Here is a 24748-nt window from a genome sequence, read left to right as displayed (position 1 = left end):
CTTGAGATTTAAAGGGGAAGAAGGTTTTTTTTCTGGTTAAAAAGGTTCTGTCTCCCGTCCCTAGCAAGGGAGGCCCGTAGAGTATGGAGGAAAAGGGACTATGGAATAAGAGTATGTTAGTACGGTGTGTAACTTGTAATTTTGCGGCCAAGGTAGCCCATTAAGCATAAGGTGCCGGGGTTCATGAAGATGTCAAAGCCAGGTACTAAGTCGGATGTCTGTGAGGAGGCGGAACACAGAACCTCTTTGAAGAAGATGGCACCGAACACAAGGTGATCCAAAAGCAGATTTATGACTAATCCACTCTCGCAAATGCTTCTTTGCAGACAATTGGCAGTAATAGTATTTAGGCCCCCTACATTTCAGGATTGGTATAGGGAATTGAATACTGGTTTTCATCATTTGAACTGCATCTGCATTACTTACCTGTTTTCCATCGTTAATTGATGCATCATGAATGAACATACGGGTGATTGTTTTTATTTGTACTAGAGTAGTGTGTGATAATACTACCTGCTAATTTCATTTTTCAATGTGTTCTAAAGCCCTCAAACAAGCAATTATTTTTATAACTGACTGGCTAAGCGGAAATATTGTGCGTTAGTCTCACTCTCATTCAGGGCCCCTGGCCACGTTCACACTCTCCTGAGACTAAGCCTTGACTGCTCTCCAGACCACCTTGATTGGGTTTTGGCTAAACAAGAGGTCCCTACAGCTGTGGACTGTTCGTTCTCAAGCACTATTCCTTATGCAGGTGCCTGCAATGCGTAAAGCAAGTCCTTGATAACTGTATCGAGGTCATCCCACTGCATCCTATTGTACCCCATGGTATAGATCTTCTTACTTTTGCTTTCTGGCAAGTGTTCTAAAGTGGAGGGGTAGCTGGGAGGCAACCCCTTTTTTAGTAGTCGTGACCACTAGCGAGTCAGATGTTGGATGGCCAGGAGTGTAGACCGGGCCTCTGGGGGACAGCTTATACTTCTTTCAATGTGTACTGTAACTGCATGTGTAGAGGCAGGTTTTAAAAGTGAGGAGACACTGCATTCTTTAAATGAATGCATAAAGGGAATGCAGTGTGACAGGCATGTTCATTGAGAGTATCCTCGATAAAAGCAATGTCCTCATAGAACTGCTATGTTTTAATTTTGAAACATACTGCCACTATTTCGTAAGGTGGTGTACACCACCTGAAATCCTCCATTACAGAATTTGTTAGAGGGGGGGTCTATTTTGGCTGATTCATGGGGTACTTGAGATGGCTTCCAAATTCACCTTAAACTGTGAATTTGGAAACCATCTCTGGGCCTTCCTGAGGTAAGTTGTCCTCTTCACACTGGCCATCAAGATCATCTGGAAGGATAACATCTCTCGTTTGTGTTTGGAAGGTGTAGGCCTCAAGGATAACACAGGCTGGCTACTTATGTATTGTCTTATCCTCCTGTCTATTCTTCCAATATTATGTCACCTAAAGTATGGTTGCATGGAAGGTGTCATCCTAGACTACCCCAGTTGACTATGCAGGAGAGCCTGTGATAATATTAGTGATTTCCTCCTCCTGCACCTTTACACCGGATCGTCCGAGGACCTTCAAGGAACACTATGCTGTAGAGAACACACTAAAAGCAAAGTATTTGCTGTGTACAAGTTAGTGCGGTTTTATACTAAAGGTTGACTCCATTAAAGGCAGTCTTGGGTTGCGGTATCGTTTATGGCTGAGAGCAGGAAATTATTGTGGGGGGTACTACCATTCATTGTGTGAGACCCCCTCTGCCCCTTGTTTAGAGGCTTTCACTTGTAACATATTAGGATGATCTGAACAATTTTTATGAGGTTTAGGCCTCGAAGAAGACTTTACCCCCAAGGTGAAATATTTTATTTCAGTCAGCGTCCGCCATGGTCGGCGCTGATCCTGAACCATCGCTGCACCTTGAAATATGGGATTGATGTTCAGGTCTTGGTTTGGAAGTTTGATCCCATTTAGCAGACATCGACATGCCAGACAATGCCCAAGTAGGCTGGCTGGCTGGCGGTGGGCCCTTTGGAGCTGGGGACAGGCTGCAATGTTTGATGCTTTTTTCCCCTGAGGGACTGAGGGGCAACAGTACTGTCCCCTCCTCCCAGTTTATTGACCTCAGCTATGCCTCACACGTCGAGGCCTTGTCCTGTGGTTCTGTCTCAGCCGGCATGGCATAGGCGCACCACCCCCCCCCCCCCTGCATTTCGTCTGATGTTCTGTCAGTATTTTGGCTCTGCCTTCGAGCACCGTAGGCCACAATGTCTGCTTCAGCGTGGGCCTGGCTTTTCTGTTGATGCACAGAAAAGCCAGACACTCCAGCCTCCATATCCCAAAGCCTCTCAAAAAGATGAGGCAGATCTTTGATGAGGAGTGTGACCCAATACTTAAAAGAACTTTACTCTGCATCCATGATTTCATCCTTGTTTGAATTAATCCCCCTAGTTTGCCCACAGTTCAAGGGGACAAGCCTTTTCTGGAAAGTAACAGCATATGCGTTTCCCACACCAGGGAAGGGTAGGAGGTGCACCCAGAGGAAACTTGTGCACTTCCACAGCCTCACGTTGCACCTTGCCCAAGATGGCCGATATCCTTTCCTCCAACAGTGACGCCAGGCAGGATACTGTCGAGCATGGATCCCAGGAACAGCGCGTCCTGCGATGGAGTCAAGCAAGACTTTGCATAATTCACAGAGAACTCCAGTTCCGTCAGCAGCCGGACAGTCTTCGCAGCATTGGTCGACAGTGATGTCCTTTGTCCTGGATGAGCCAGTCGTCCAGATAAGGGTACACAACGCTGACTTCAGTCCGAAGGGAAGAGCCTTGAACTGGTAATGCTTCCCTTGAACGACGAAGCACAGAAACTTGCGGTGTCCTTTGTGTATGGGGACGTGGAAAAACGCATCCTCTAGATCCAACGACAGAAAGTCCCCCCTCCTCCAGCTGGCCAAGCACGTACTGCAGCGTGACAATACTGAACTTCTGGGACCTTATGTACTTGTTGAGCCGTCTTAGGTCGAGGATGGGCCTCCTGGCCCCGGAGTCGCTTTGGAACTAGCTATATCCCGGAGCTTCCAGCAGCAGCTGAGGCATGTGTTGTTCCTGTCGGGCCACTGGTTCTATTCGCACACACTTCCGTTGCAACTCTAAAGTGTCTCTGTGGGCAAGAGCGTCCAGCACCCATCGATCGGTGGAGATGCTCTCCCACACAAGTTCGCCAGCCGGCCTTCCACCGGAGTGCAGGCTGACGTCCTGGCCGGTTCAGTCCTGCTTGGCAGTCAGCGCGCCGCCCTGGGAACCTTGCCGACGACAGCGGCCACCTCCGAAGGCCTTGGAGCGACCCTTGTTGGCTTCCTGGGTCGAGGAGCGGGAGGGTTAGTGGTAAGAGGATGAGCCCCTGCCGAAACCCTTTGAAGACCTGCTAGACTTCCCTGTGGATGAACAAAAATACTGCCGGTATTGCTGCAGAGTGTCCAAGGCATGACCTGTCTCCATGTCGGTCTTGATGGCCTTGAGGGATTCATCGACGGCCTTCCCGAACAGGTTGTCTCTGCTGAACGGTATGTCCAGGACCCTCGTCTGGACATCCTGCCTGAAGTTGGGGGCTTTGAGCCAGCCACAAGGGCGAAGGCAAACCCTGTTGCCCATCTGGCGGAATCCTGTGTCCGCAATGTCAAGTGCCACCGTGATTGCGTGTTCAAACGCCACTTCGCCTTCCTGGAGGATCTCCAAAGTCTTGACCCGCTTGTCATCAGGGAGGAAATCCAGAAGCAGAGACATCTTGTACCAAAGCTTCCGTTCATACCTGGCCACGATCTCCAAGGTGTTGGCCGCTTTCACTGAGTAGATTACCTTTCTACCAATGCAATCCAATTTCTTCCCTTGGTTGTCCGGAGGTACAGATGAAGAAGACTATTAACTTCACGACTTCCTGGTGGCCGCAGATACCACAGTGTCTGGCGACAGTTGAGACCGCAGGCACTTGGGCACATACTCCGGCACCTGGTACTTTTTCTCAAGCCGGTCCTCTTCGCTGGGGCTGAAGCAGGGTTCTTCAGCAACGCCAGCCCCTCATCCTAGATGTCGTCCAGGAGAGCTACCGACAGGATAGTATTCACCTCCCATCGTTGGTACAGGAAGCCCTCATCTCCTTCGTGGTGAGCTGAAAAAGCTCAGACGCCTGGGCAATCATGGAATGAAAAGATCCCACTTCGTCTGATGGAGAGGCCCTCAGTCTTGCATCGTCGTCTGTATCCGTCGTCACTGTGCCCGTTCCCCTGGGGTAAGGGGGGGGCCAGTAACTGTTGGAATGGAGGAGTAGGGGATCTCCTCTTCTTCGCTGGTGGCTGTCCCGGTGTCAACAGGGTCACCGGTGGAGCTGTCGGAAACAATCTCCTCTGAATCTCCGACACCAGCGTGTGGACCATCGAGAGGATATACTGTGACAAATCTCTTGGGGGAGGTGGGGGCTTCTGGGTTGTCAGCGCCCATGTCATCGTCTCCGTCGTATACCACTCGAAGATTTCTGCCCTTGAGGGCAGATCAAAGATGCAGAAAAACAGGTCCCTGTTAATCAGAAGAATAAGTGATGGAGCACACGGGCCCGATTGACCGAAGCACCGAATTTTCCTATCACAAAAGCAACAACAACAAAAAAAAAAACAGAAGCTTGAAGAGCAAAACGTGAGGACTCAACACTTGAATGTGCGGTAAAAATCTGAAGAGGGCTGCCGGTGGAGGGCAGTCATTGGCTGGGGGCAGTAAAAACCAGAGCTCAGTGATTGGTTTATAGGAGAAAGACAGTTTAGAAACAAAAACTGAAACTGTTTTTTCTTTTACCAAGGATTACCAGCCTGACGACGAGGAATATTCATGAGCATGTGAATCCATGCCAGACCACATGCTGGAGAAGGTCTGGATCTTTTGGCTTGCCAAATGTCTTATCTGGATTTGGGCCTTTCTCAGTCCAAAGGAGACAGATTGATAGGGTTAAGACTACACATTAATTTTGTCTTTAAAAGGATCCCCAAGCAGGGCTCTTCCTTTACCACACCCATTATTATGCAGTTTGTGTGTGTTAACTAATGCGTTTCCCCCACTTCTGGTTCCTCTGTGGGACTTAAACATGCTCCAATGTTTCCCATAGTGCCACGGTTTCAGTCTTAAGGTGATTTTCGGTTGCCATCACTTCCGCTACGCAGATTAGTGAGCTCCAAAGCTGTCAAGCCTTCTCATCTCGTCTTCCCAAAAAGAAGGTGGATTTGAGGGTGAGACTGTCCTTTCCTTCTAAGGTGACGTAGATGTTCACCCTTCACTAAAGATCCTTTTTTAATGTCTTCTACTATCAACCTCATTCATCTAAGAATTACTCCAAGAGAGGTTTATAGACTGGACTACAAGAGGGCACCAGGTCTCTTGGACAAAAGACTCCATGTTTTGCTTATGCCTGGATTGGCAGTGGGGTTACCAAACAGACCCAGGTCAGATGGACTATCCTGTGCATTTGTAAATGCTACAATAAAGCTAAGGATGAAGTGCCTGAGGGTCTCAGAGTTCATTCCAAGTGAGACATGGGAGCTACCTCTGCCTTGCCATGGGGTGACTCTGTTGACATTTGTCAGGGTTTCACTTGGGCTTCTCTAGATCCATTTGACAAACATTCCTGCCCACTTCATGCTGTGTCCGGATGCCGACTTTGATCAAGCAATTCTACAGAGTTTACTGGTGTAGGTGACAGTTTCTTACTCTTCTGCCTCCTCTGGGTTATGTACTGCTTTGGGAGCTTTTCGAAGTTGAGGAATATGTGGGAGGAAGGAATCCATTAGAAGAACTAATCATCGACACTGATATCTGCTCAAATATTGGTCCTTCCCACACAGATTTATCACCACCCTATCAACCAAGCCCTGAATGTGGTTTGCTTGTAACCTTTTGTAGTGCTGTAGTTCCTTGGTAGCTTAGTGCATGGAAAACTTGGATCATAGGGCTCAGACAACTATATATATATATAAAACCTAAGATCAATCCGTAGGCATGGGTGCCAATGACAATGCTGAGCCGCAGTGCTCCCCCAGTGGCTGAAAAAACTTTAGAGAGGCACATCTATGAATACAGCAATGCAAAACAACTTTTAAGACACCCTTCTGCCCCCGATCTACTAGTTATCGCCTTGCTGGCAAAACTTCCACCAACTCAACATGAACGTTTTTGCATTAATCTTGTTTGAGATCAATTTGGAAAAGAATGGTCAAGAGGGTCCAAATTTATAAAATGGAATATATTTGCTTTTGTAATGGCAGCAGTGCTGCCAAGTCACTAGCACATATATTTGCTTTTCGTTTACTCAACATAGAAAACATACCTGCGCATGAAACAAAGCTAATCCTTTAGCAGTATGCATAGGAATCAGGACCTTCATTAGAAATTGCTTATGCTCTGCTTTTAATGGTAATGCAAACCCATTGATAATACTGAAAAACAAAAATGGACCGATTGAGATTTTCCTCTTGTCAATATAAAAAAAAAGTACACAGCTTTTAGCAAACAAAGCATAACATTTACATTTAAATCATGCATGGTCTTGTGTTTAAATGATACATTCTATTTGTTCAATGTTCAGTAAGCATATTTAACAAATAACAGTGCCTTTATACCATGTTTGGAGCAAAATGAGAAGGGTCTTTGACCTCCCTTCACAATATGTTTCAATAATAAAAGTTACTCACCGTAGTGACTGGAGAACTCCTAGTCTTAAGTCCCCTTTCCTCCATCCTTGTGGGCGTCCCCCAGAACAGGGACGGTACCGCAACCTTTGGCAGAACAAAAATGAGTTTCCCCTTTACTTTTGGATAGCACGTGGGGGAGAGGCCTTGAGTGTGAACACACCTACTAGCCACGCCCTCCGGGGCCTCACTTCAGTCCCCTTTTGACACAGCAGACGCTAGTAAACCTAGCAATAACTCATTTAGTTTCTGGTCTACCAGCGGGGGCTGGTGGGTCGGACATATGGAGGAAAGGGGATTTAGGACTAGGAGTACTCTGGTCTCCTACATCCTGTCCCCTTTCCTCCATCCTTGTGGATGATTCCAATATCATCCTTCTCGTCTGACATGATCCACGTGGTGTAGGCCTGAAGAATCTTCTGGAAGCTCCCACGAAGAAACTCAATGAAATCCACCCTTGAGGGGCGCTGAAGAATCCGAAAAACGGGTCCCCGTTAATTGGAAGGATGGTCGATGGAGCACAAGGCTGGATGACGAAGAAGGAACAAGTTACTTACCTGTAACTGTTGTTCTCCAGCATGGGTCTGGCATGGATTCACATGCTCATGAATATTCCCCGTCGTCAGGCTGGGAATCCTCGGTAAAGAAAAAACCAGTATCAGTTTCGTTTCTGATCTGTCTTTCGTAGTAATAACCAATCACTGGTCTCTGCGTCATACTGACCACAGCCAATGACTGCCCTCTACCTAAGCACCGCCTCTGGCAGCCATCTTCAGATTTGGAAGCACGTGAAGTGGCAGTATGACCAAGTGAAGAGCCGCAGAGGGGTAGGCGGGAGGGTTCGCATGTGAATCCATGCCAGACCCATGCTGGAGAACAACAGTTACAGGTAAGTAACTTGTTCCTTCTCCAGCATGGGGTCTGGCATGGATTCACATGCTCATGAATAAAGAATACATAGCAGTATACACATGCACAACCACGGGAGGTGGCAAAGGCTCAACATTAAGCATAGCATCAAACTCAACATTAAGCATCTTACCTCCTCACCAGGCTCACCTCAGGCGAACAGGTTGCGCAGCACTGCTTGGCCGACCCTGGACTCCTCCCTGGAATCCCGATCGACGCAGTAGAACTTCGTGAAGGTGTGCGTCGACCTCCACGTAGCAGCCCTGCATATGTCCAGCAGGGGCACACCAGAAAGGAACGCCGTGGTAGCTGCGATCGCTCTGGTGGAATGGGCTCTCGGACGGCCGGGCAGAGGTCGGTTTGCCAACCGATGACAGTACATGATACAGCCGGAGAGCCATCTGGAAATGGAAGCCTTCGAGAGAGCCTTCCCCTGATTGACAGGTCCAAAGTTCACAAAGAGTTGTGACGTCTTCCGAAAACACTTCGTGCGGTCCACGTAGAACTTCAGCGCTCTAGCTACATCCAGCGAGTGCAAAGTCCTCTCAGCCGGCGACGAAGGCAAGAATACAGGCAACACCAAGGGTTCGTTGAGATGGAAGTCCGACGGTACCTTGGGCATGAAGGAGGGGTGCGTCCTGAGCACTACCCTCGTGTCGTGGAAAGTCAAGTACGGGGCCTTGCAGGAAAGGGCCTGGATCTCTCCCACTCGTCGTGCGGAGGTGATGGCCACAAGAAAAGCAGTTTTCCACGATAGAAACTTCAACGGAGCCGAGTGCAGAGGCTCGAACGGAGGTCCCATGAGCTTGGTCAGCACTACGTTGAGCTCCCACGCCGGGGCCGGAGCCTTCACCGGCGGGAACGATCTGAACAGTCCCTTCATGAACTCTTTCACCAGGCGATGAGACCACAAGGACGTCCGTCCCGTGGTTCTGGTGTATCGGGAGATCGCAGCAAGATGAATCTTGATGGACGCGTGTGCCAGGCCAGCTTTGGCCAGCGTCAGCAGGTACGGCAGTACTTGGGGAGCCGTAATCCGTAGAGGGTTAATCTTCTGTGCGTGGCACCAGACAGAGAACCTCTTCCATTTGTGTCCGTAGCATTTAAGAGTCGAGGACGCCCTGGCCTTTGCAAGAATCTCTCTGCAGTCGGCCGGTATGTCGTATCCTCCAAACTCTAGCGCTGCAGGAGCCAGGCCTGCAAGTTCAGCGACTTCGGGTCGTGGTGGAGGATGGCGCCTCCTTCCCTGGAGAGTAGATCCGCGTCCGCCGGCAGTTTGATCGGCGGGGACGCTGACAAGTCCAGAAGGTCCGGGAACCATATCTGCCTCGGCCACGAGGGTGCGACGAGGATCATCCTGCACAGTGACCTCTTGAGCAGGTTGACTAGCCGGATTAGCAGAGGCAAGGGAGGGAACGCGTAGAGGAACAGGCCCTCCCAGGGGAACGAGAAAGCATCGCCCATGCTCCTCGTCTGGGGAAACCTGCTGGCGAACCTCCGGCACTTGGTGTTCGTCGCCGTCGCGAACAAGTCGATCTGGGGTGTGCCCCACCGTCGGAAGAGACGATCCACCAGATCCTGCCGTAGTTCCCACTCGTGGCACGAGCGCAGCTCCCTGCTGAGTGAGTCGGCGATGGTGTTTTTTATCCCTGCCAGATGAAACGGCACCAGAAAAATCCTTTGGGCGACGGCCCAATGCCACAGGTCCTGCGCCTCCTTGGACAGCGCTGGGGACCTGGTTCCGCCCTGTTTCCTGATGTAAAACATGGTGGTGGTGTTGTCGGTGAAGATCCTCACCACCTTGCCCTTGAGGGACGGAAGGAAAGACCTGAGAGCCCAAAACACTGCACGGAGCTCCAGGACGTTGATATGCAGGGACTTCTCCGTCGGGAGCCAGAGTCCCTTTGCGTGCAGATTTTCGGTGTGCGCTCCCCACCCTTCCAGGGAGGCATCCGTAGTCACCGTCTCCTGGTGGGCTGGGGTCCGGAAGTCCATGCCCTCCGTCAGATGCGCGCGGGTGCCCCACCACCGTATCGCTCGTCGGAAGTTCTCGTCGAGCTTGATCCTTTCCTCGAAGCTGCCCGTCGTCTGGATCCAGCGCGCATCCAGGAATTCTTGCAACGGGCGCATCCGGAGCCTGCACATGGGAATGAGGTAAATGCAGGAAGACATCATCCCGAGGAGGGACTTGATGGACCTCACTTTGGCCGCGTCGGCCACCAACATCCGTTGCACCTTGCCCAAGATGGTCCTGGTCCTCTCCTCCGACGGGGAGGCCAGAAGGGACACTGTGTCGAGCCTCGCTCCGAGAAACAGTGCGACTTGCGCGGGCACCAGGTGGGATTTGGCGTAGTTCACAGAGAATCCCAGGTCCGTGAGGAGTTGGACGGTCCTTGCCGTGTGAACCACGGCGAGTTCCCTCGTCTTGGCGCGGATGAGCCAGTCGTCCATGAACTTGTTCAGACGTCGGAGGTCTAGGATGGGGCGCCATCCTCCCGTCTTCTTCTTCACGAGGAAGTATCTCGAGTAAACTCCGGAGCCCCGAAGCCTCTTTGGGACGATTTCGATGGCGCCCTTTCTGAGCATCGCCTTTACCTCCAGGAGAAGTTGAGGGACGTGAAGTTCTTTGAAACTCGAGCGCGTGGCCCCGGGCCAGGGCGTCCAGAACCCAACGGTCGGTGGAGATGGAGTCCCACACGCTGACGAAGCCCGCCAGCCGGCCTCCCACCGGGGTGCTCCGGTGGGGGCCCGACCCCACAGCCGGTTCAATCCTGCTTGGACGCGGCCTTGCCGCCTTGACCTCCTGGGCGACGACGGCGGGGTCCGCTAGACTTGCCTCGTCCTCTGTAGGCCTCTTGCGACGACGAGCGGGCCGCTTGACGGTAGGAAGCGAAACCGCCGCCGGAACCTCTGGAGGCGCCCTTGCCTCCGCTGCTCCGAAAGGGCGTCCGACGTTGCTGCAGAACACCGAGGGCCCGGGCCGTCTCAGTATCCGCCTTGATGGCCTGAAGGGAATCGTCCACTGTCTTCCCAAACAGGTTGTTCCCGTCGAAGGGCATGTCCAGGACTCTGGTCTGGACGTCCTGCCGGAAATCCGTAGCTTTGAGCCATCCACGACGTCGAAGGCAAACGCCGTTGCCCAGCTGGCGGAACCTAGTGTCGGCGATGTCCGTCGCCACGGTGATGGCGTGGTCAGAGGCCACCTCACCTTCCTGCAGGATCTCCAGGGCCTCCGCCCTCTTGTCGTCCGGCAGAAAATCCAGCAGGGGAGCTATCTTGTACCAGAGCTCCCTGTCGTAGCGAGCCACGATAGCCAAGGCGTTGGCCGCTTTAATCTGCCGACGAGATGACTCTACGTCCCATAGCATCCAATTTCTTTCCCTCGCCGTCCGGCGGGGAAGTCGATGTGGAGGCCGCACCCCCCACCCCGCTTTCTTCCTGGCTGCCGCGGAGACGACGGAATCCGGGGTAGGCTGTGCCCGGAGGCACAGGGGGGCCGTGTCCGGGACCCGGTACTTCTTCTCGTACCGGTCTCTTCTAGCTGGCGTCGTGGAAGGGTTCTTGAGGAGGGAAAGGCCCTCATCCCAAATGTCGTCCAACAGAGGCACTGCGAGGACCGTCTTCCTCTTGGCCTCGCGCCGCTGATAAAGGAAGCCTTCCTTTTTCTTCTCCTCAGGGCAGAGTTGGAAAAGCTCGGAAGCCCTGGAGATCATGGAGTGGAAAGATCCGATCTCGTCGGGCGGAGAAGCCCTGGCGGGAGGCGACGACGGAATATCCTCGTCGTATGCCTCGTCGTCCGTACCCGTCGCTGCCGAGTCAGTCCCCGTGTCATCCCCTCGGGTGGACGGGGGAGAGGGCTGGACGGGGCGCGACGGTTGAAAAGGAGGTGGTGGATGGATCCTTCTTTTCTTGGTAGGGGGAACACCAGAAGGTCCCGGTTCTGGGTCCCCCGACGGGAAAGGTTCTTCCGTCGGTAACGGTAGTCTCGTCCTTATCTCGGAGCATAAGGACTGTATGGCCAACAAAATGGCCGCCGAGTTGTCTTGCGGCGCTGGCAGAGGGGAATCCGACGGGCGAGCAGGGGCCCCGTCGGTATCCTCGACGATGTCGTCGTCGTCGTCACCTGCGTCGGGGCCCATTCCGACGGGCTGGCCTTCTTCCACGCCTAGGCCGTGGCTTAAGACCTCGATCAGCTCCTCTTCTGAGGTTGAGGCCGAATCTACGACGACGCCCTGCCCCCCCTTCTTCTTCCCCACGGGGGGTTTCACGGGGGTCCTATCGATGGGCACAAAAGAAGACTCCCTCCGAGGAGGCAGGGAGATTCTGGGCCCCGAGGTCGCCACCACTGGCGCAGCCTCCACAGGCTGAGCCAGGGCCGCCGCGACCGTTTCGATAGAGGGCTTGGTCGGATGGATCAAGGCCTTCACCACCTTAGGTGCGCTCACCGCCTTATCCTTGAGGGAGGGGGCACTGCCACGCTCCTCCTCTGCCTTAGAGCTCGACCGGGGCCTCTCCAGGAGTTTCGCCGGGTGCTCGGCCTTCCTCTTACCCGACCCAGAGCGTTGGCTCGTGGTTGATGGTGCCGGGGAGGGTGCGCCCTGCCTGGCGCCCGTAGAGCCCGACCGTTCGGCGCTCCCGGTGCAAGCGGACTCGCGGTGCTTAGCCTTATGTTGGGCCCCCGTCGCCGGGGCGCCCTCAAAGGTCTTAGAAGACCGCTCGGGTTTCTTCTTCTTCTCGCCAGACGGGCTCTTACCCTCCAGCCAGTTGGCGAGACGTTGATGGCGGTCCTTCATGGTCCGTTCCGACATGTTGCCGCAAAACGCACAGTCCTTCTCCACGTGCGTCTTGTCCTCATGAAGGCAGTAAAGGCAGAAAGAGTGTTCGTCCTCCTTAAAGACGTTCTGCAGCTGGCATCCAGGGCAGACCCTGAACAGCTTTCCGGGCGTCGAGCTTCCCTTCTCGTGGGCCATCTCCGAGACCGGGCCTGAGAAGCTTCTGGAGTCCTCCGAAGTGTAGCTCGACGAAATCTTCACCCTTGAGGGGCGCAGACGAATCCGACACGGGTCCCCGTTGATCGGATGTAGGATCGGTGGAGCTTGAGGCTCTTTTGACCGAAAGAAATCGAGTTTTTGTGAAAAAACGCGAAAAAATAGCACTAACGCTCGAGAGCAATAGCACGAGGATCCCAACACATGAACGTGCGGTAAAAATCTGAAGATGGCTGCCAGAGGCGGTGCTTAGGTAGAGGGCAGTCATTGGCTGTGGTCAGTATGACGCAGAGACCAGTGATTGGTTATTACTACGAAAGACAGATCAGAAACGAAACTGATACTGGTTTTTTCTTTACCGAGGATTCCCAGCCTGACGACGGGGAATATTCATGAGCATGTGAATCCATGCCAGACCCCATGCTGGAGAATAGAGTTAAACTCTTCCAAAAAGCGAAAAACACAGTAAAAGCTTGAGAGATGAGCAAGAGGAATCCTAACATTTGAGCATGCAGTAAAAATCTGAAAATGGTTGCCCGAGGAGGGGCTTAGGTAGAGGGCAGTCATTGGTTGGGAGTGTATGACCCAGAGCTCAGCGATTGGTTGTTTTGGGTGAAAGACCGTTCAGAAATTAAACAGATTTTTTCTTTTACTGAGGATTCCCAGCCTGACGACGGGGAATATTGATGAGCATGTGAATCCATGCCAGGCCCCATGCTGGAGAAATGTCTTTCCACATCATTAAATGCCATAATTCTGGCAAACCTAAGTGAACAATCTGGTATTAAGGGGGAACCAGTGCTATATGGCGCATGGATTGATCTCTCTAGTGCTTTTGATTTGGTTAAACAAGATTGCTTGTGGTGAAAACCTGAAAGCTGGGGTGCACCAAAACAGCTTCCCTTCATGTTGGCCTCTTTACATGAAAACAACACAGTCAGAATAAGACTGAATATGGAGGGCTCACTCTCCGATCATGTAAAAGTAGAGAGGGGTGTTAAGCCAGGGTTGCATGGTTGCGCCCTCTGTTTGGCAGACATGGGCAAAGAGATAGAATATGCAGCATTAGCGAGTCCAGAAATAGGTACCAACACGACCAAATGGTTAGCGTATATAGATGACATTGTCCTACTAGATAACACAGAGCTGGGGTTCCAGCTGCTGCTCAATTCCCTGAACTTCTATAAAAAGAGGAATTATCTACCCATCAACCGGGTGAAATCTAAAATAATGATTGTATCTTGTCGGTCAGAGCACAAACCATTCCGGTGGTTGAAGAAATTGTCTATTTGGGCTTTACTCTGTACGCAGTCCCGAAGGTGGAACAAAACTTTAGGGATTTTACTAGTAAAGCATCCCAACTAACAATGCAGATGAAGAAAATATTTAGGCAATACTGTAAGTTTTCCATACTGCCAGTGATAAAGTTTTACATGCCAAAAATTATTCCAGTACTTCTCTATGGGCTAGAAGACAAACCAATAGCATGGGACCTAAACTGGTAGAAATTAAAGGGCAGCGTCTGGAAGGTGGTCTTGGGCTTACCTAATAAGCCTTCCCATGGCAAGCCTGAGGTATGAGCTTGGTCTCAGGTCTCTCACATCCCAGGCAGATTGGAAGTTATCTCATTACCGACCAAGAATGATATCACAGGCCAATACACTCTATGAGGATGTACAGGTACATCTAAGACATGCTCGTTCAGACCTTTTTTCTAAACATCAGAATCGGGTGCTCAAAGGGTTGGAAGAATGTGACAGCGATATGGTAACTCTTATATTAAATCCTATGAAGACGAAACAAGCGCTATTAACCATGGAATGGATAAATACGATAGATCAAATGCGCAGATCATCAGTAGCATCTTCATTTTCTTCATGCAATAAAAAGTTGAGCTTTCTTCCAAAATATCTAAGGAAATTTCCAGATGGGAAAGTGAGACAAAACTTTCTAAGAGTTCAACTCAATCTGATCTGTACTGGGAACGGTGTTATCCCGCTGGGGGCGGGGTGGAGAGGCAGAATAATTGTGCACTGGTTGGGAAGACCCAAGTAGGCAGACCATCACACATCTTGAGACTGTGGGGGGACCTTGGATGCAAGAAAGACCTACATGAGCCATTTTACTGATTCTGCAGACCGCTTGTCTTCAACTATGTTCTGAGAAAGGTTAATTTACGGCCACAAGGTCTCATTGACCATAAATGTGATTTGTGTCCTGCAATCGTCTGGATGTATCTTGCCAGAGAACTGTTGAAATAATAGGGAAATCAAATTATGTTTTTCCTTTTTTTTTGGAAGGAAGTAGAAAATATCTCTTTGCTTTTTTTTATATTATTCTTTAATTTGACCTTTTTGGTTTCTCTATTTTAGTATTTTATGTATTTTTAACATACTATCTTTTGGATATGTGTGTTATTTTATGTAATGTATGGAATTTGATATTTGTGGAAAAACGAATTTCGGCTGTAAAAAATGAGAAAACTTTAAAAAACATTAATATCCCAACCTGGTGGAGGGTTGGAAATGGGAGTAAAGAGTCTTTACTCCCTCCAAGAAAGCCCTGATAACAGGACCCTTTCACCAAGAAATCTTGCTTTGCGAAGTGGTATACGCGGACAGAGCCGCTAGGTGAACCTTGATGGAAGGAGTTAAATACTTGGCCAGAGTCTAGTAGATTAAGCATGTAGTGAAGAAGGTTTGCTGGAGAACATTCAATTGGATTTAAGGCTTGTGATTGTCACCATATTACAAATCTTTTCCACTTGTTGAAGTAGCAGTGTCTGGTGTTGGGTTGGCATGCCTCCATTAGGATATCCATACACCTTTGAGGTAGCTTTAAGTGTCCGAACTCTATGACTTCAAGAGCCAGGCTGCCAAGATTCCTAAACTGAGGATGTGGATGGTGTGTTGTCACCCCGTGCTGGGATAGAATGTTGGCGGGGCACGGGAGTTTGATTAGATTGTACGTTGCCAGTTTTAGCAGATGTGGAAACCATGGCTGTTTTGCCCACAACAGGGCTATAGGTATTAGCTTAGCGTGTTCCTGGTGCCTCTTGTGCACTATCCTGCTTGGGAGTGTTGTCGGGAGGGGTGGCAGAGGCACATGGGGTGAGGGGGCAGAATGGGTGAAGCGTAAGCGAATTTCCCTAACCAGCTCACCCACAGTGCTTTCCACTTGGACGGAGGTTGTGGAAACCTGGATGCGAAATCTGGGCATTGTGCGTTTTGTAGCAAACAAGTCTAACGGAGGATACCCCACAGGAAGAAGATTTTGCTTAGAATTTCTTTGTTGAGTTGCCACTTGTGCCCCTTGGGTAGAGGATTTCTGCTCAGAGTGTCTGCTAGAGCACTGAGTTCCCCTGGAACGTGTTGAGAAACTAGGAACATGTTCTGCTTGAGTACCAACTTCCAGGTAAAACATGGCAGAGGTGCTGTCTGTGACGACATGCACTGTTTGTCCTACTAGATGCAGTTCAAAAGCTTGTAGGTCTTTGAGTACTGCTAGTAGTTCTAGGAGGTCGATGTGGTTTTGAGCTGTGGTGTGTGTCCACTGTCTGCGAGCTTTGTGGTGAAGGTAATGGGCTTCCCATCCGGAGAGAGGCCTCTGTAGTAAGTATCGCTTGAACGGGAAGGGTTTTCCATTCAACACATTTTCCTTGGACCACCAGCGATGCGCCTGTACTAGGGTTAGCGAAAATACCACTAGATCATCCCACTGACCCCTTGCCCGAGACCATTGTTACGCTAACCACTCCTGCATTGGGCGCATGTGCAGCCGTGCGTGTGGAATTGGATAAATGCATGAAGCCATCACCCCAAGCAAGTGCATTGCCTTGTGTACGGTTATTTGGTGACTGGCTAGATAGTGAGAAATTTGCAACAGCATGTTCTGAACTTTCAGTTTGAGGGGAAGACTAGCCCCTCATTTGTTTTTCTGATCGCTCCCAGAAATGGCTTTGTTTGGCTGGGGATGAGACTTGATTTTTTTCTCGTTGGAGAACCCCAATTGTAACAGAAGGCTTGCGAATTTGAGGCGATTTCCCCCGGTTATCAGCCAGTCGTCCAGAGAAGGGTACACTTGGATTGATTCCCTCTGTAACTATGGCACCACTACTGCTAGCACTTTGGTGAATACCTTTATGCTGAAGGAGAGCACATTGGACTGGTAGTGCTGTTCTGCTATTTTGGAGCGCAGGTATGTGTGTGCTGGGAACATTGAAATACGAAAGTAAGCATCTTTCATATCCAATTTATTTTATTTGTTATACGCGCCCAGGACCCAGAGGTATCACAGCGTTAGATTACATACAGTAAGGCATAGGTAGTTACAGTACAGTCTAGTCAACAGTAGTTACATAGGTAATCACGCATATTTGTTAAAAAGTGTGGTTTTGAGTGGGTTTCGAAATGCAAGGTAGGAAGGTTCGTACCTGATGGTGGGAGGGAGCGTGTTCCATAGTGTGGGCGCAATGATAGTGAAGCAGGAACCCCTGATTGTTTTCTGTTGAACCTAGGTGTACTAAGATAGATGGAGGAAGTTGACCGTAAGGTACATGGATTGGGTTTCTTGGAGATGCGGTGCGTGAGATAGGGGGGGGGGCTGTGTTGTAGAGGTAGTAGTGGGTGTTGGAGAGTATTTTAAAGTTAATGCATGCTTTAATGGGAAGCCAGTGGGCTTCGTGTCTGATTTGGGAGGTGTGCTCTGAGCGTTTGAGGCCCCAAACTGCTCCAAGGGCGTTGCTCTGTGTGAGTTGTAGTTTGAGATTCTTGTTGGAGGTCCCCGCTAGGATGGCATTGCAGTAGCCAAGTTTGCTACCGACTGTTGCTGTAGCAAGAGTGAGGCAGTTTCTAGGGGTGAGGAATTTCCTGGAGAGATTGAGTTTGGTCGAGTATGCAGCGGAAGAGGTCATTGCTTTCACGTGTTTGTTCAGGTTGAGTTCTGCATCTAGGTAGACTCCTAGTGTTTTCACACGAGGGGAGACAGGGATGCTGTTTCCATCGATGATGAAGGCAGAGTAGGCAGGATCAAGATGTTTGAGGTGGTGAGGGTGGGGGGGAAAATCAGACAATGAGTAGCTTGGTTTTATCATTTAGGCATAGGGGGTGGTTTGCCTTCCATGCCTGTATGGTGATGTAGATGTGATTGATGTTTGTGCAGTCATGGTCATAGGTGCCAGGTAGTTTGAGGAGGATGATGATCTGGGTGTCATCAGCAAAATTTGTGTAAGGGATATTGAGGTTGTCAACGCGATCGAATAGGTCCTTAGTGTATGTGTTGTAGAACGTGGGTGAGACGCAGGATGCCTGTGGCACACCATAGGGAACTGGGGTGGGGTCTGCTGCTTCTGTGCTCGTGAAGACTCTAGGAAGGATTTGACCTATTTGGCTGCTTTTTGTGAAAAATTGAAGGACGTGGTGAGGTGGTGGCAGAGGATATTGTGGTCTACGAGATCGAAGGCCATGAGAATGGCAAGGTCTCCTTTGTTGCAAATGAGGTCAAGTTGTATCTTCAGAGCGAGGAGGGCGGATTCCGTGCTATGTCGGTCTAAAGCCAGATTGGCGTAGACCGAGTAGGGAGTGGGTTTCGAGGTAGGTTTGGAGTTGTAGGTAGGCAGCGTGGTCAAGGATTTTCAAGAGGAATGGGACTGTAGTGATAGGGCGGTAGTTGGTGGGGAGAGTGGGATCAAGGGAAGGTTTTTTCAGTAATGGTTTGACCCAGGCTTCTTTGATGGAAGTGGGTATGGTGCAGGTGCTGAAGGAGGCATTGATACATTTCGTAATGGTGGGAGCCAGGGGCCCGGCACAGAGTTTGATGATGTGCACGGGGCAGAGGTCCCCAGTGCAATTGGAGGCTTTGAGGTGTTGGATGATGGTAATGGTTTCTGCATTGGTGATGGGGTGAACTGGAAGGGAGGATGGATGGTGTGGGTGGGGAGGATGTATGGTGGGTGGATTCGGCTGGAGAGATATGCTTTCTTGAGGATGGTTTTATCTCTAAGGTTCTGTATTTTGTTGGCTAGGGTGGATTGTACCAACATGCACCAGGCTTTGTCTTTGGGAAAGGTAGAGACGGGTGGGACTGGGGTTTCCAGTTCTTTTAGGATTTTGAATAGCTCTTGTGTGAGACTGGGCTACTGAGATGCGGGTATTGTAGATGCTGGCTTTGGTGTTGATGATGGCAAGTTTGTAGGAGGTGGCGCATATGACGAAGGCATCTTTGTTGCTGGTGGAGGGTTTTTTCCACCAGATATATTATAAAGAACGTTTGGTTTTGTGGAGATGTGCTAGGTCTTCGGTGAACCAGTTGTGGTGGTGCAGCGTTGTAATGCAAAGGATCTGTGGCTTGACATATGTGTTTGCTGGACGCAGGTCTAGGACTGGGCGCATTGTTAGATCTTTCTTTGGCACAAGGAAGTATGTTGAATAGATACCCTGGCTTACCTGGTTTTCAGATGTCGTCACTGTCATAATATTAGTCCCCTTGAACCCCCCCCCCCCCCCCAACCCAAGATCCAGGATCTTGAGAACGTGAGGTATCTATAAAATATAGATCCTGAGAAGTGTTCTGTGTTGTGCTGGGCTGTCAGGTGTCTAAACGTGGTCGTGTGAGGGCCCTTTGAGGTTTGAAAGAGTTTCAGGGTAGCGGTTAAAGTAGTCCACAAAGCAGGTAGATTCTCTGCATTACCCGGTCAAAACTTTCACTGGTCCACTGATTGGAGCTAGAAAACACTGAGGGAACAGGGGTGTCCTGTTGATGAGTAGCAGGGGTATCCTCTATTGGTGCGGACAATTTATAGTAGCAGGGGTATCCTCTATTGGTGCGGACAATGTATGGTGCATGGCCCCTGTAAGAGTGTCGTGGGATGGAGAGAATAGTGACGGTAGGGGCACCACATTTTCAAAGATTGACGCTTTGGACTTTAAGTGTCTGGGACATGTTTCTCGTTGCATTTTCATCTTGGAGGTAGTGGTGGGGGCCTTCGGCCCTCGAAAGGTGGTCTGTTTTTGACAGTATTACAAACTGACTTGGGCGTCTGTTTCAGGGGTCTGTCATGCAGCGAGCGCAATGGCCCAGAGATCAGGGATGATTTGGAGGACCTTCACTTCGACACTGCGTGGGCCTCAACGGTCGACAACGCGGTCGACCGTGGGATGTGGGTTTAGTGTGGTGTGAGTGCCGGAGCAGTCGGGTGTAATCTCTGCAACAGGACTGCCGGCCTTCTTAATGGAGTCGGGGGCTCGCACACAGGATTCTCTTGAGTCCTGGACACAGACGCTGCCATCGCTGGAAGCTCCCTCCACGTCAATGGCGGCTTCGGCCTGCATAGCGTGGTTGGCCCAGTGTTTTGTTCTACGGTCCTTTAAGGTTTTAAGCCGAAACAACTTGCAGTATTTTTCAGGGTGGTCTCTAGGAAGGCAGTGATTACACACTTTGTACATGTCTTTCAAGGGATACTTCCTGTTGCAGGAAGGACAGGGTGTATTATCCATGATATGGGGTGATGGCAGCACAGTGATAGAAAGGGGGAAAGATTAGCCATTCTCTAAAAGAGAAGAAAGTTATGACCTCTGCGCACTCTTCCTACTGTGAAGGACCAAGGCCGGGTGAGACGTGAAGTCAACATCCATCGAGATGATAATGCAGGTGTCGTTGACGATGAGGATTCCGTCCTCGAAAGTCGCTGAAGAAGATCTTGCGGTGAAGATGGCGATCGAAGAGAGGTTTACAATTAAACTTAGATAATCAAAGGCGTTAGCCAGAAAGAAACTCTCCAACTTGCGTCAGACTATGATGGCGGAAAATAATCTGAGGGGCCTCGACGCGTGAAGGACCATGGGTACAGTGGACATCACACTCACAATGGTTTTACTAACAAACCCAGTCAACGTCCCTTTGATTTTTGAAAACAAATAATGTAATATTCTGTGACTATCACTAGATGTCGGCCTACGCATAGCATGTGATCTAAACAGATCCACAAGCCTTAGAAATATTATGTCCCCAATGGTGCCAATGCCTGCAGAGGCAGCCACTTGTGCAGTCCCTACACCTCACTTTGCCACCTCACTTAGCCCTTTTAGTCCCTATCCAATGAGGTGGCAGGGCTTAAGCACCACCCCAGGCAGCCATCTTCAGAGGTTGAGCCGTAGAGACTAAGGGATGACGACGGACTGGTTACAGACCAGCCCCTCCCAAGGCAAGATGGGGGAGGCGTATGTGAATCTATCAAAGATACCAATACTGGAGAACATATTACTTACCCCTGGTAATTTTCTTTCGACTGGATGTTCCTCCCATGCATTCCTCATCTTCTGATAATTCCTTCCAGCGTTCTCTGTTTGAGAATTTCTTTTTCCTGTAGAGTGCAGCGTACCTCACCGACTTAATGTCACTCGATAGCCTCAGTCCCTTTAGAGTCTGACCGACAGTATAAATAGTATGCTCTGCCCGCGTTACTTCAGTTCCTAGTGCCGTTCCCGTTCCCTTCTGGTATCAGAACACCCAGCATTCGTGAGGACAGGGAAAGAAGGGTGCAATACAAGGAAATTCTACTGAGGGGTAAGATTGGAAGGTCGATGAGGAATATGTGGGAGGAACATCCAGTCTAAACAACATTACCAGGGGAAAGTGATTTGTTCTTCGAATGGAATGCGTGTCCTTTCACGTATTCTTCATCTTATGATACCCTCCTAGAGCAGTATGGTATTGGAGAAGGGAAAAGGAATTTTCAAGATTGGTCATTAATGCTGCGATATCCAGCCTTCCGTCCTGACACAGAGTCCAGACAATGTCTCGTAAAAGTATGTAAAGATGACCAAGTGACTGCCGCACAGATAACCTGTACCAGCACCCCTATCCGCAAGGCTGATTAAGTGGCCACGCCCATTGTCTAATGAGCCCATAAGCCCACAGGGACATCCTCATCATCCAAGCTATAGCACTCAGTGATGCATACAATTATCCAATGGGATAACGTTTGTTTTGTCACTGCAAGACCCAGTTTGTGCACACTGTATCCAACAAACAGCTGGTCATCTTGCCTCACGTTTGCCATATGAGTAATGTAAAAGCTTAAAGCCCTTTTGGGGTCAAGTCTATGAAGCCTCTACTCTTCAGTAGCAGGATGAGGCGGAGGATAAAAGGTCGGTAATAAAGGTTTGAGAGGGGTGAAATTCCAAAACCACCTTTGCCAGAAATGTGGGTCATACTATCAGTACCACTTTTTCCTTATAAAAGGTTGTGAACTGTGGTTTGCACGACAAAGCCTGCAACTCGCTGACCCTGCGTGCAGATTTAAGGCCGTTAAAATATTGGGACAAGAATGAAGTGGCTCAAATGAAGCACACAAGGAATTTCAAAACCAAATTTAAATACCAAACGGGAACCACAAATGGGATGGAGGGAGTACATTTGTAAGCCCTTCCAAGAATTGAATCACAACAGGCATTTTAAAATATGCCGCCTGCACAGGTACGTGCTTAAAAATGTATAGCGCTGGCAAGTATCCCTTGACAGTGCTAACCTGGAGCCCCAGATTGGCAAGATGCAGCAGAAATGTTAACACCATAGGTGTGTTGCACAGAAACGAGTCCACCTTCTTCTCTCGGTAACAGCTACAGAACTTGTTCCAATGGCAGCAATAGAGATTTAGTTGCTGGCCTTTTGGCCGGCGAAAGCAAAACTTGCATCACGTCTTCCGGGAGGTCCCAATCCTTATATCTCAAGCTCTCAGAAACCAGGCGTGAAGATTGAGAGTCTTGACCTCTGGATGGAGAACCCGACCCCACTCTTGCGAGAGGCGTTCCTCTCTTTGCAGACATATTGGAGAGCAGATGGACATGTCTAGATTGTCCGGGTACCATTTCCTCCTGGCCCAATCTGGAGCAATCAGGATCATGGATTTCCCAAACTTCCTTAACCTCCTAATTACATGAGGAATGACAGGGACTGGAGGAAACGCGGACAGGAGTGGAAAGTCCCAACCCCATGCAAATGTGTCCCTAGAGCTCCTCATGGAGGAAATCACCTGGAGCAGAACAGTTTGCACTTCCTGAGCTGGTTCCCACTCATGGGAGAATGCTCTACCTGCTCAGAGCGTCCACTGTCGTGTTCTCTCTGGCTAGGTGAACCGCTGATAGGGAGATTCCTTCTTGCAGTGCCCAGAAGCAGACCTATATTGCCTTTCTGCACAGCAGTAGTGACCCTACACCACCTCTCTTGTTGAGATAGTACATTCCCACTGTGTTGTTTATCATCATCAGGCTGTTCCCTGCACAGAGGGTAGAAAAGCCATCAGCGCTAGGACGGACTGCTCCCCAGTGACAAAAGGTTGATCCGGAGTTTGGACTCCCAAGGTGACCAATGATGGTCATATTGTTGGTGTGGGTCCCCCAACCCATGAGGGAGGTGTCCTTGACTACAGTCATGTCCACAAAGTATGTAAGGGCTCCTGGTTAAGACCCTGTTCTGCCCAGGAGGGCTCTACGATAAGTAAACAAATGAAAAGGGTCAGTCTTGCCTAATTGAGTATCCCCAGGGAATCACTGACATAACATCGTAGACACACCTTTTCTCAATAAATGTTTATAATTCAAAGGAAAGACCTATTGGTCTAGTGGCAAACAATACACAGAACATATCATTACTGGCTGAACATGAACCAAATGCACAGTGTTGTAACAATACATATTCGAGAAACTTGACTTACATTTTTTGGTACATATTAACATTGAATGGTTGAACACCTACTGTTGTAGAGAACAGGGGTTACAGCAATTAGTGCAATTCCAAAACAAGGGATTGAAACAATGGTAAAACAGTGTGGACAATAACACACAAAGGGTAAAGTGCTCTACAGAGGTGTGTTTCGGCCCTCGTAGGCTATAGAATGGGTCTATCTTACACGGGCCTTCATCAGGATGAAAAGAGCCTTGTAGAAAAAGAAAAGCTTTTGACCAACAGCGGCACTAATTAATGCAGACTTGCTGTTCAGCCTCCATATATTCATTACCACACCGTGGCTTGTACAGGTAAAGCCCCCCCCTTTGGTGCATGACACGACGTGGCACTAATATGACACCTTCTAACATGTCAGACAATTACTGATATAAGCTATAGATTCATAGATTGAACTTCTACATTTGAAATCATGAAGTCCAGCCAAGAGGACATCCAACACGTTATGGATTTCCATCCAATTTTAAATTTGAACCGTGCAGAGCAATTTCACCATAGCACAGTAAGATAAATCAAACATTAATAGATTATAAATAAGAAGAACAAGTTACTCTCTTAACTGGTAACGTTCTTTCGATGGGATGGTCCGACGACTTATTCCATATGCGTCGATGATGTCGATGCGCCATCCCCGAGGACCTCCTCCGATGGCCGACGTCACCCGATGTGATAAGTAGGACACACAACGGCGGTAGCCTCAGTTGCAGGTTTTTCCCCAGAACGTGCGACGCCAGTCTTCTGCCAGTCAGACACACAAGGCCTTACGGAAACTTAAGCTGCAATCGCATAAGAAATTCTGTAGCGGGGAGGGAGCGATATGGAATACGCCGTCGGACCATCCCATCGAAAGAACGTTACCAGGTAAGAGAGTAACTTGTTCTTCGAGGGGATTGGGTCCTCCGACGTATTCCATATCTTTGACAGACTCCCAAAGCAGTACCAAAGCAAGGAGGTGGAAAAAGAATTTAGAACACAAATTTCGCATGCCCAATCAAATTGCGGAATAAAGGACTGCCTTGCCAAAGGCCAGATCCTGTCCTCGGATGGAATCGAGGGAGTAATGACGTACAAAAGTATGTACAGAAGCCCAGGTGGCTGCATCACAGATGTTACGAATAGGAACGCCCCTCTGTAGGGCAGTAGATGCAGCCATACCCCTGGTAGAATGGGCCCGCAAGCCAGCGGGTCCTTACCCGCCAAGCTGGAACACTCGGAGATAGCCAAAATAATCCAACGAGACAAAGTCTGTTTCGTCACAGCTTGTCCCAAACGCTTTCCAGCATAACCAATGAAGAGTTGATCGTCCACTCTGACCCGGGACATGCATGAAATATAAAAGCTCAACGCTCTCCTAGGATCAAGCCTATGGAGCCTCTC

General features: G+C 49.6%; 1 protein-coding gene across 1 annotated transcript in view; it reads right to left on the bottom strand.

The window, feature by feature from the left end:
* PPP2R5A (protein phosphatase 2 regulatory subunit B'alpha) overlaps positions 1 to 24748 on the bottom strand; it is a 1092153-nt gene that overhangs the window by 444521 nt on the left and 622884 nt on the right. Inside the window, exon 7 of the mRNA XM_069608529.1 lies at positions 6374 to 6482. Coding sequence (XP_069464630.1) covers positions 6374 to 6482 — 109 coding nt within the window. The remainder of the gene's footprint in view (positions 1 to 6373; positions 6483 to 24748) is intronic.

The sequence above is a fragment of the Ambystoma mexicanum genome, chromosome 4q (genome assembly GCF_040938575.1).
Source record: "Ambystoma mexicanum isolate Mex_15411 chromosome 4q, UKY_AmexF1_1, whole genome shotgun sequence".
Lineage (NCBI taxonomy): Eukaryota > Metazoa > Chordata > Amphibia > Caudata > Ambystomatidae > Ambystoma > Ambystoma mexicanum.
This window is presented reverse-complemented; position numbering and strand designations above follow the sequence as displayed.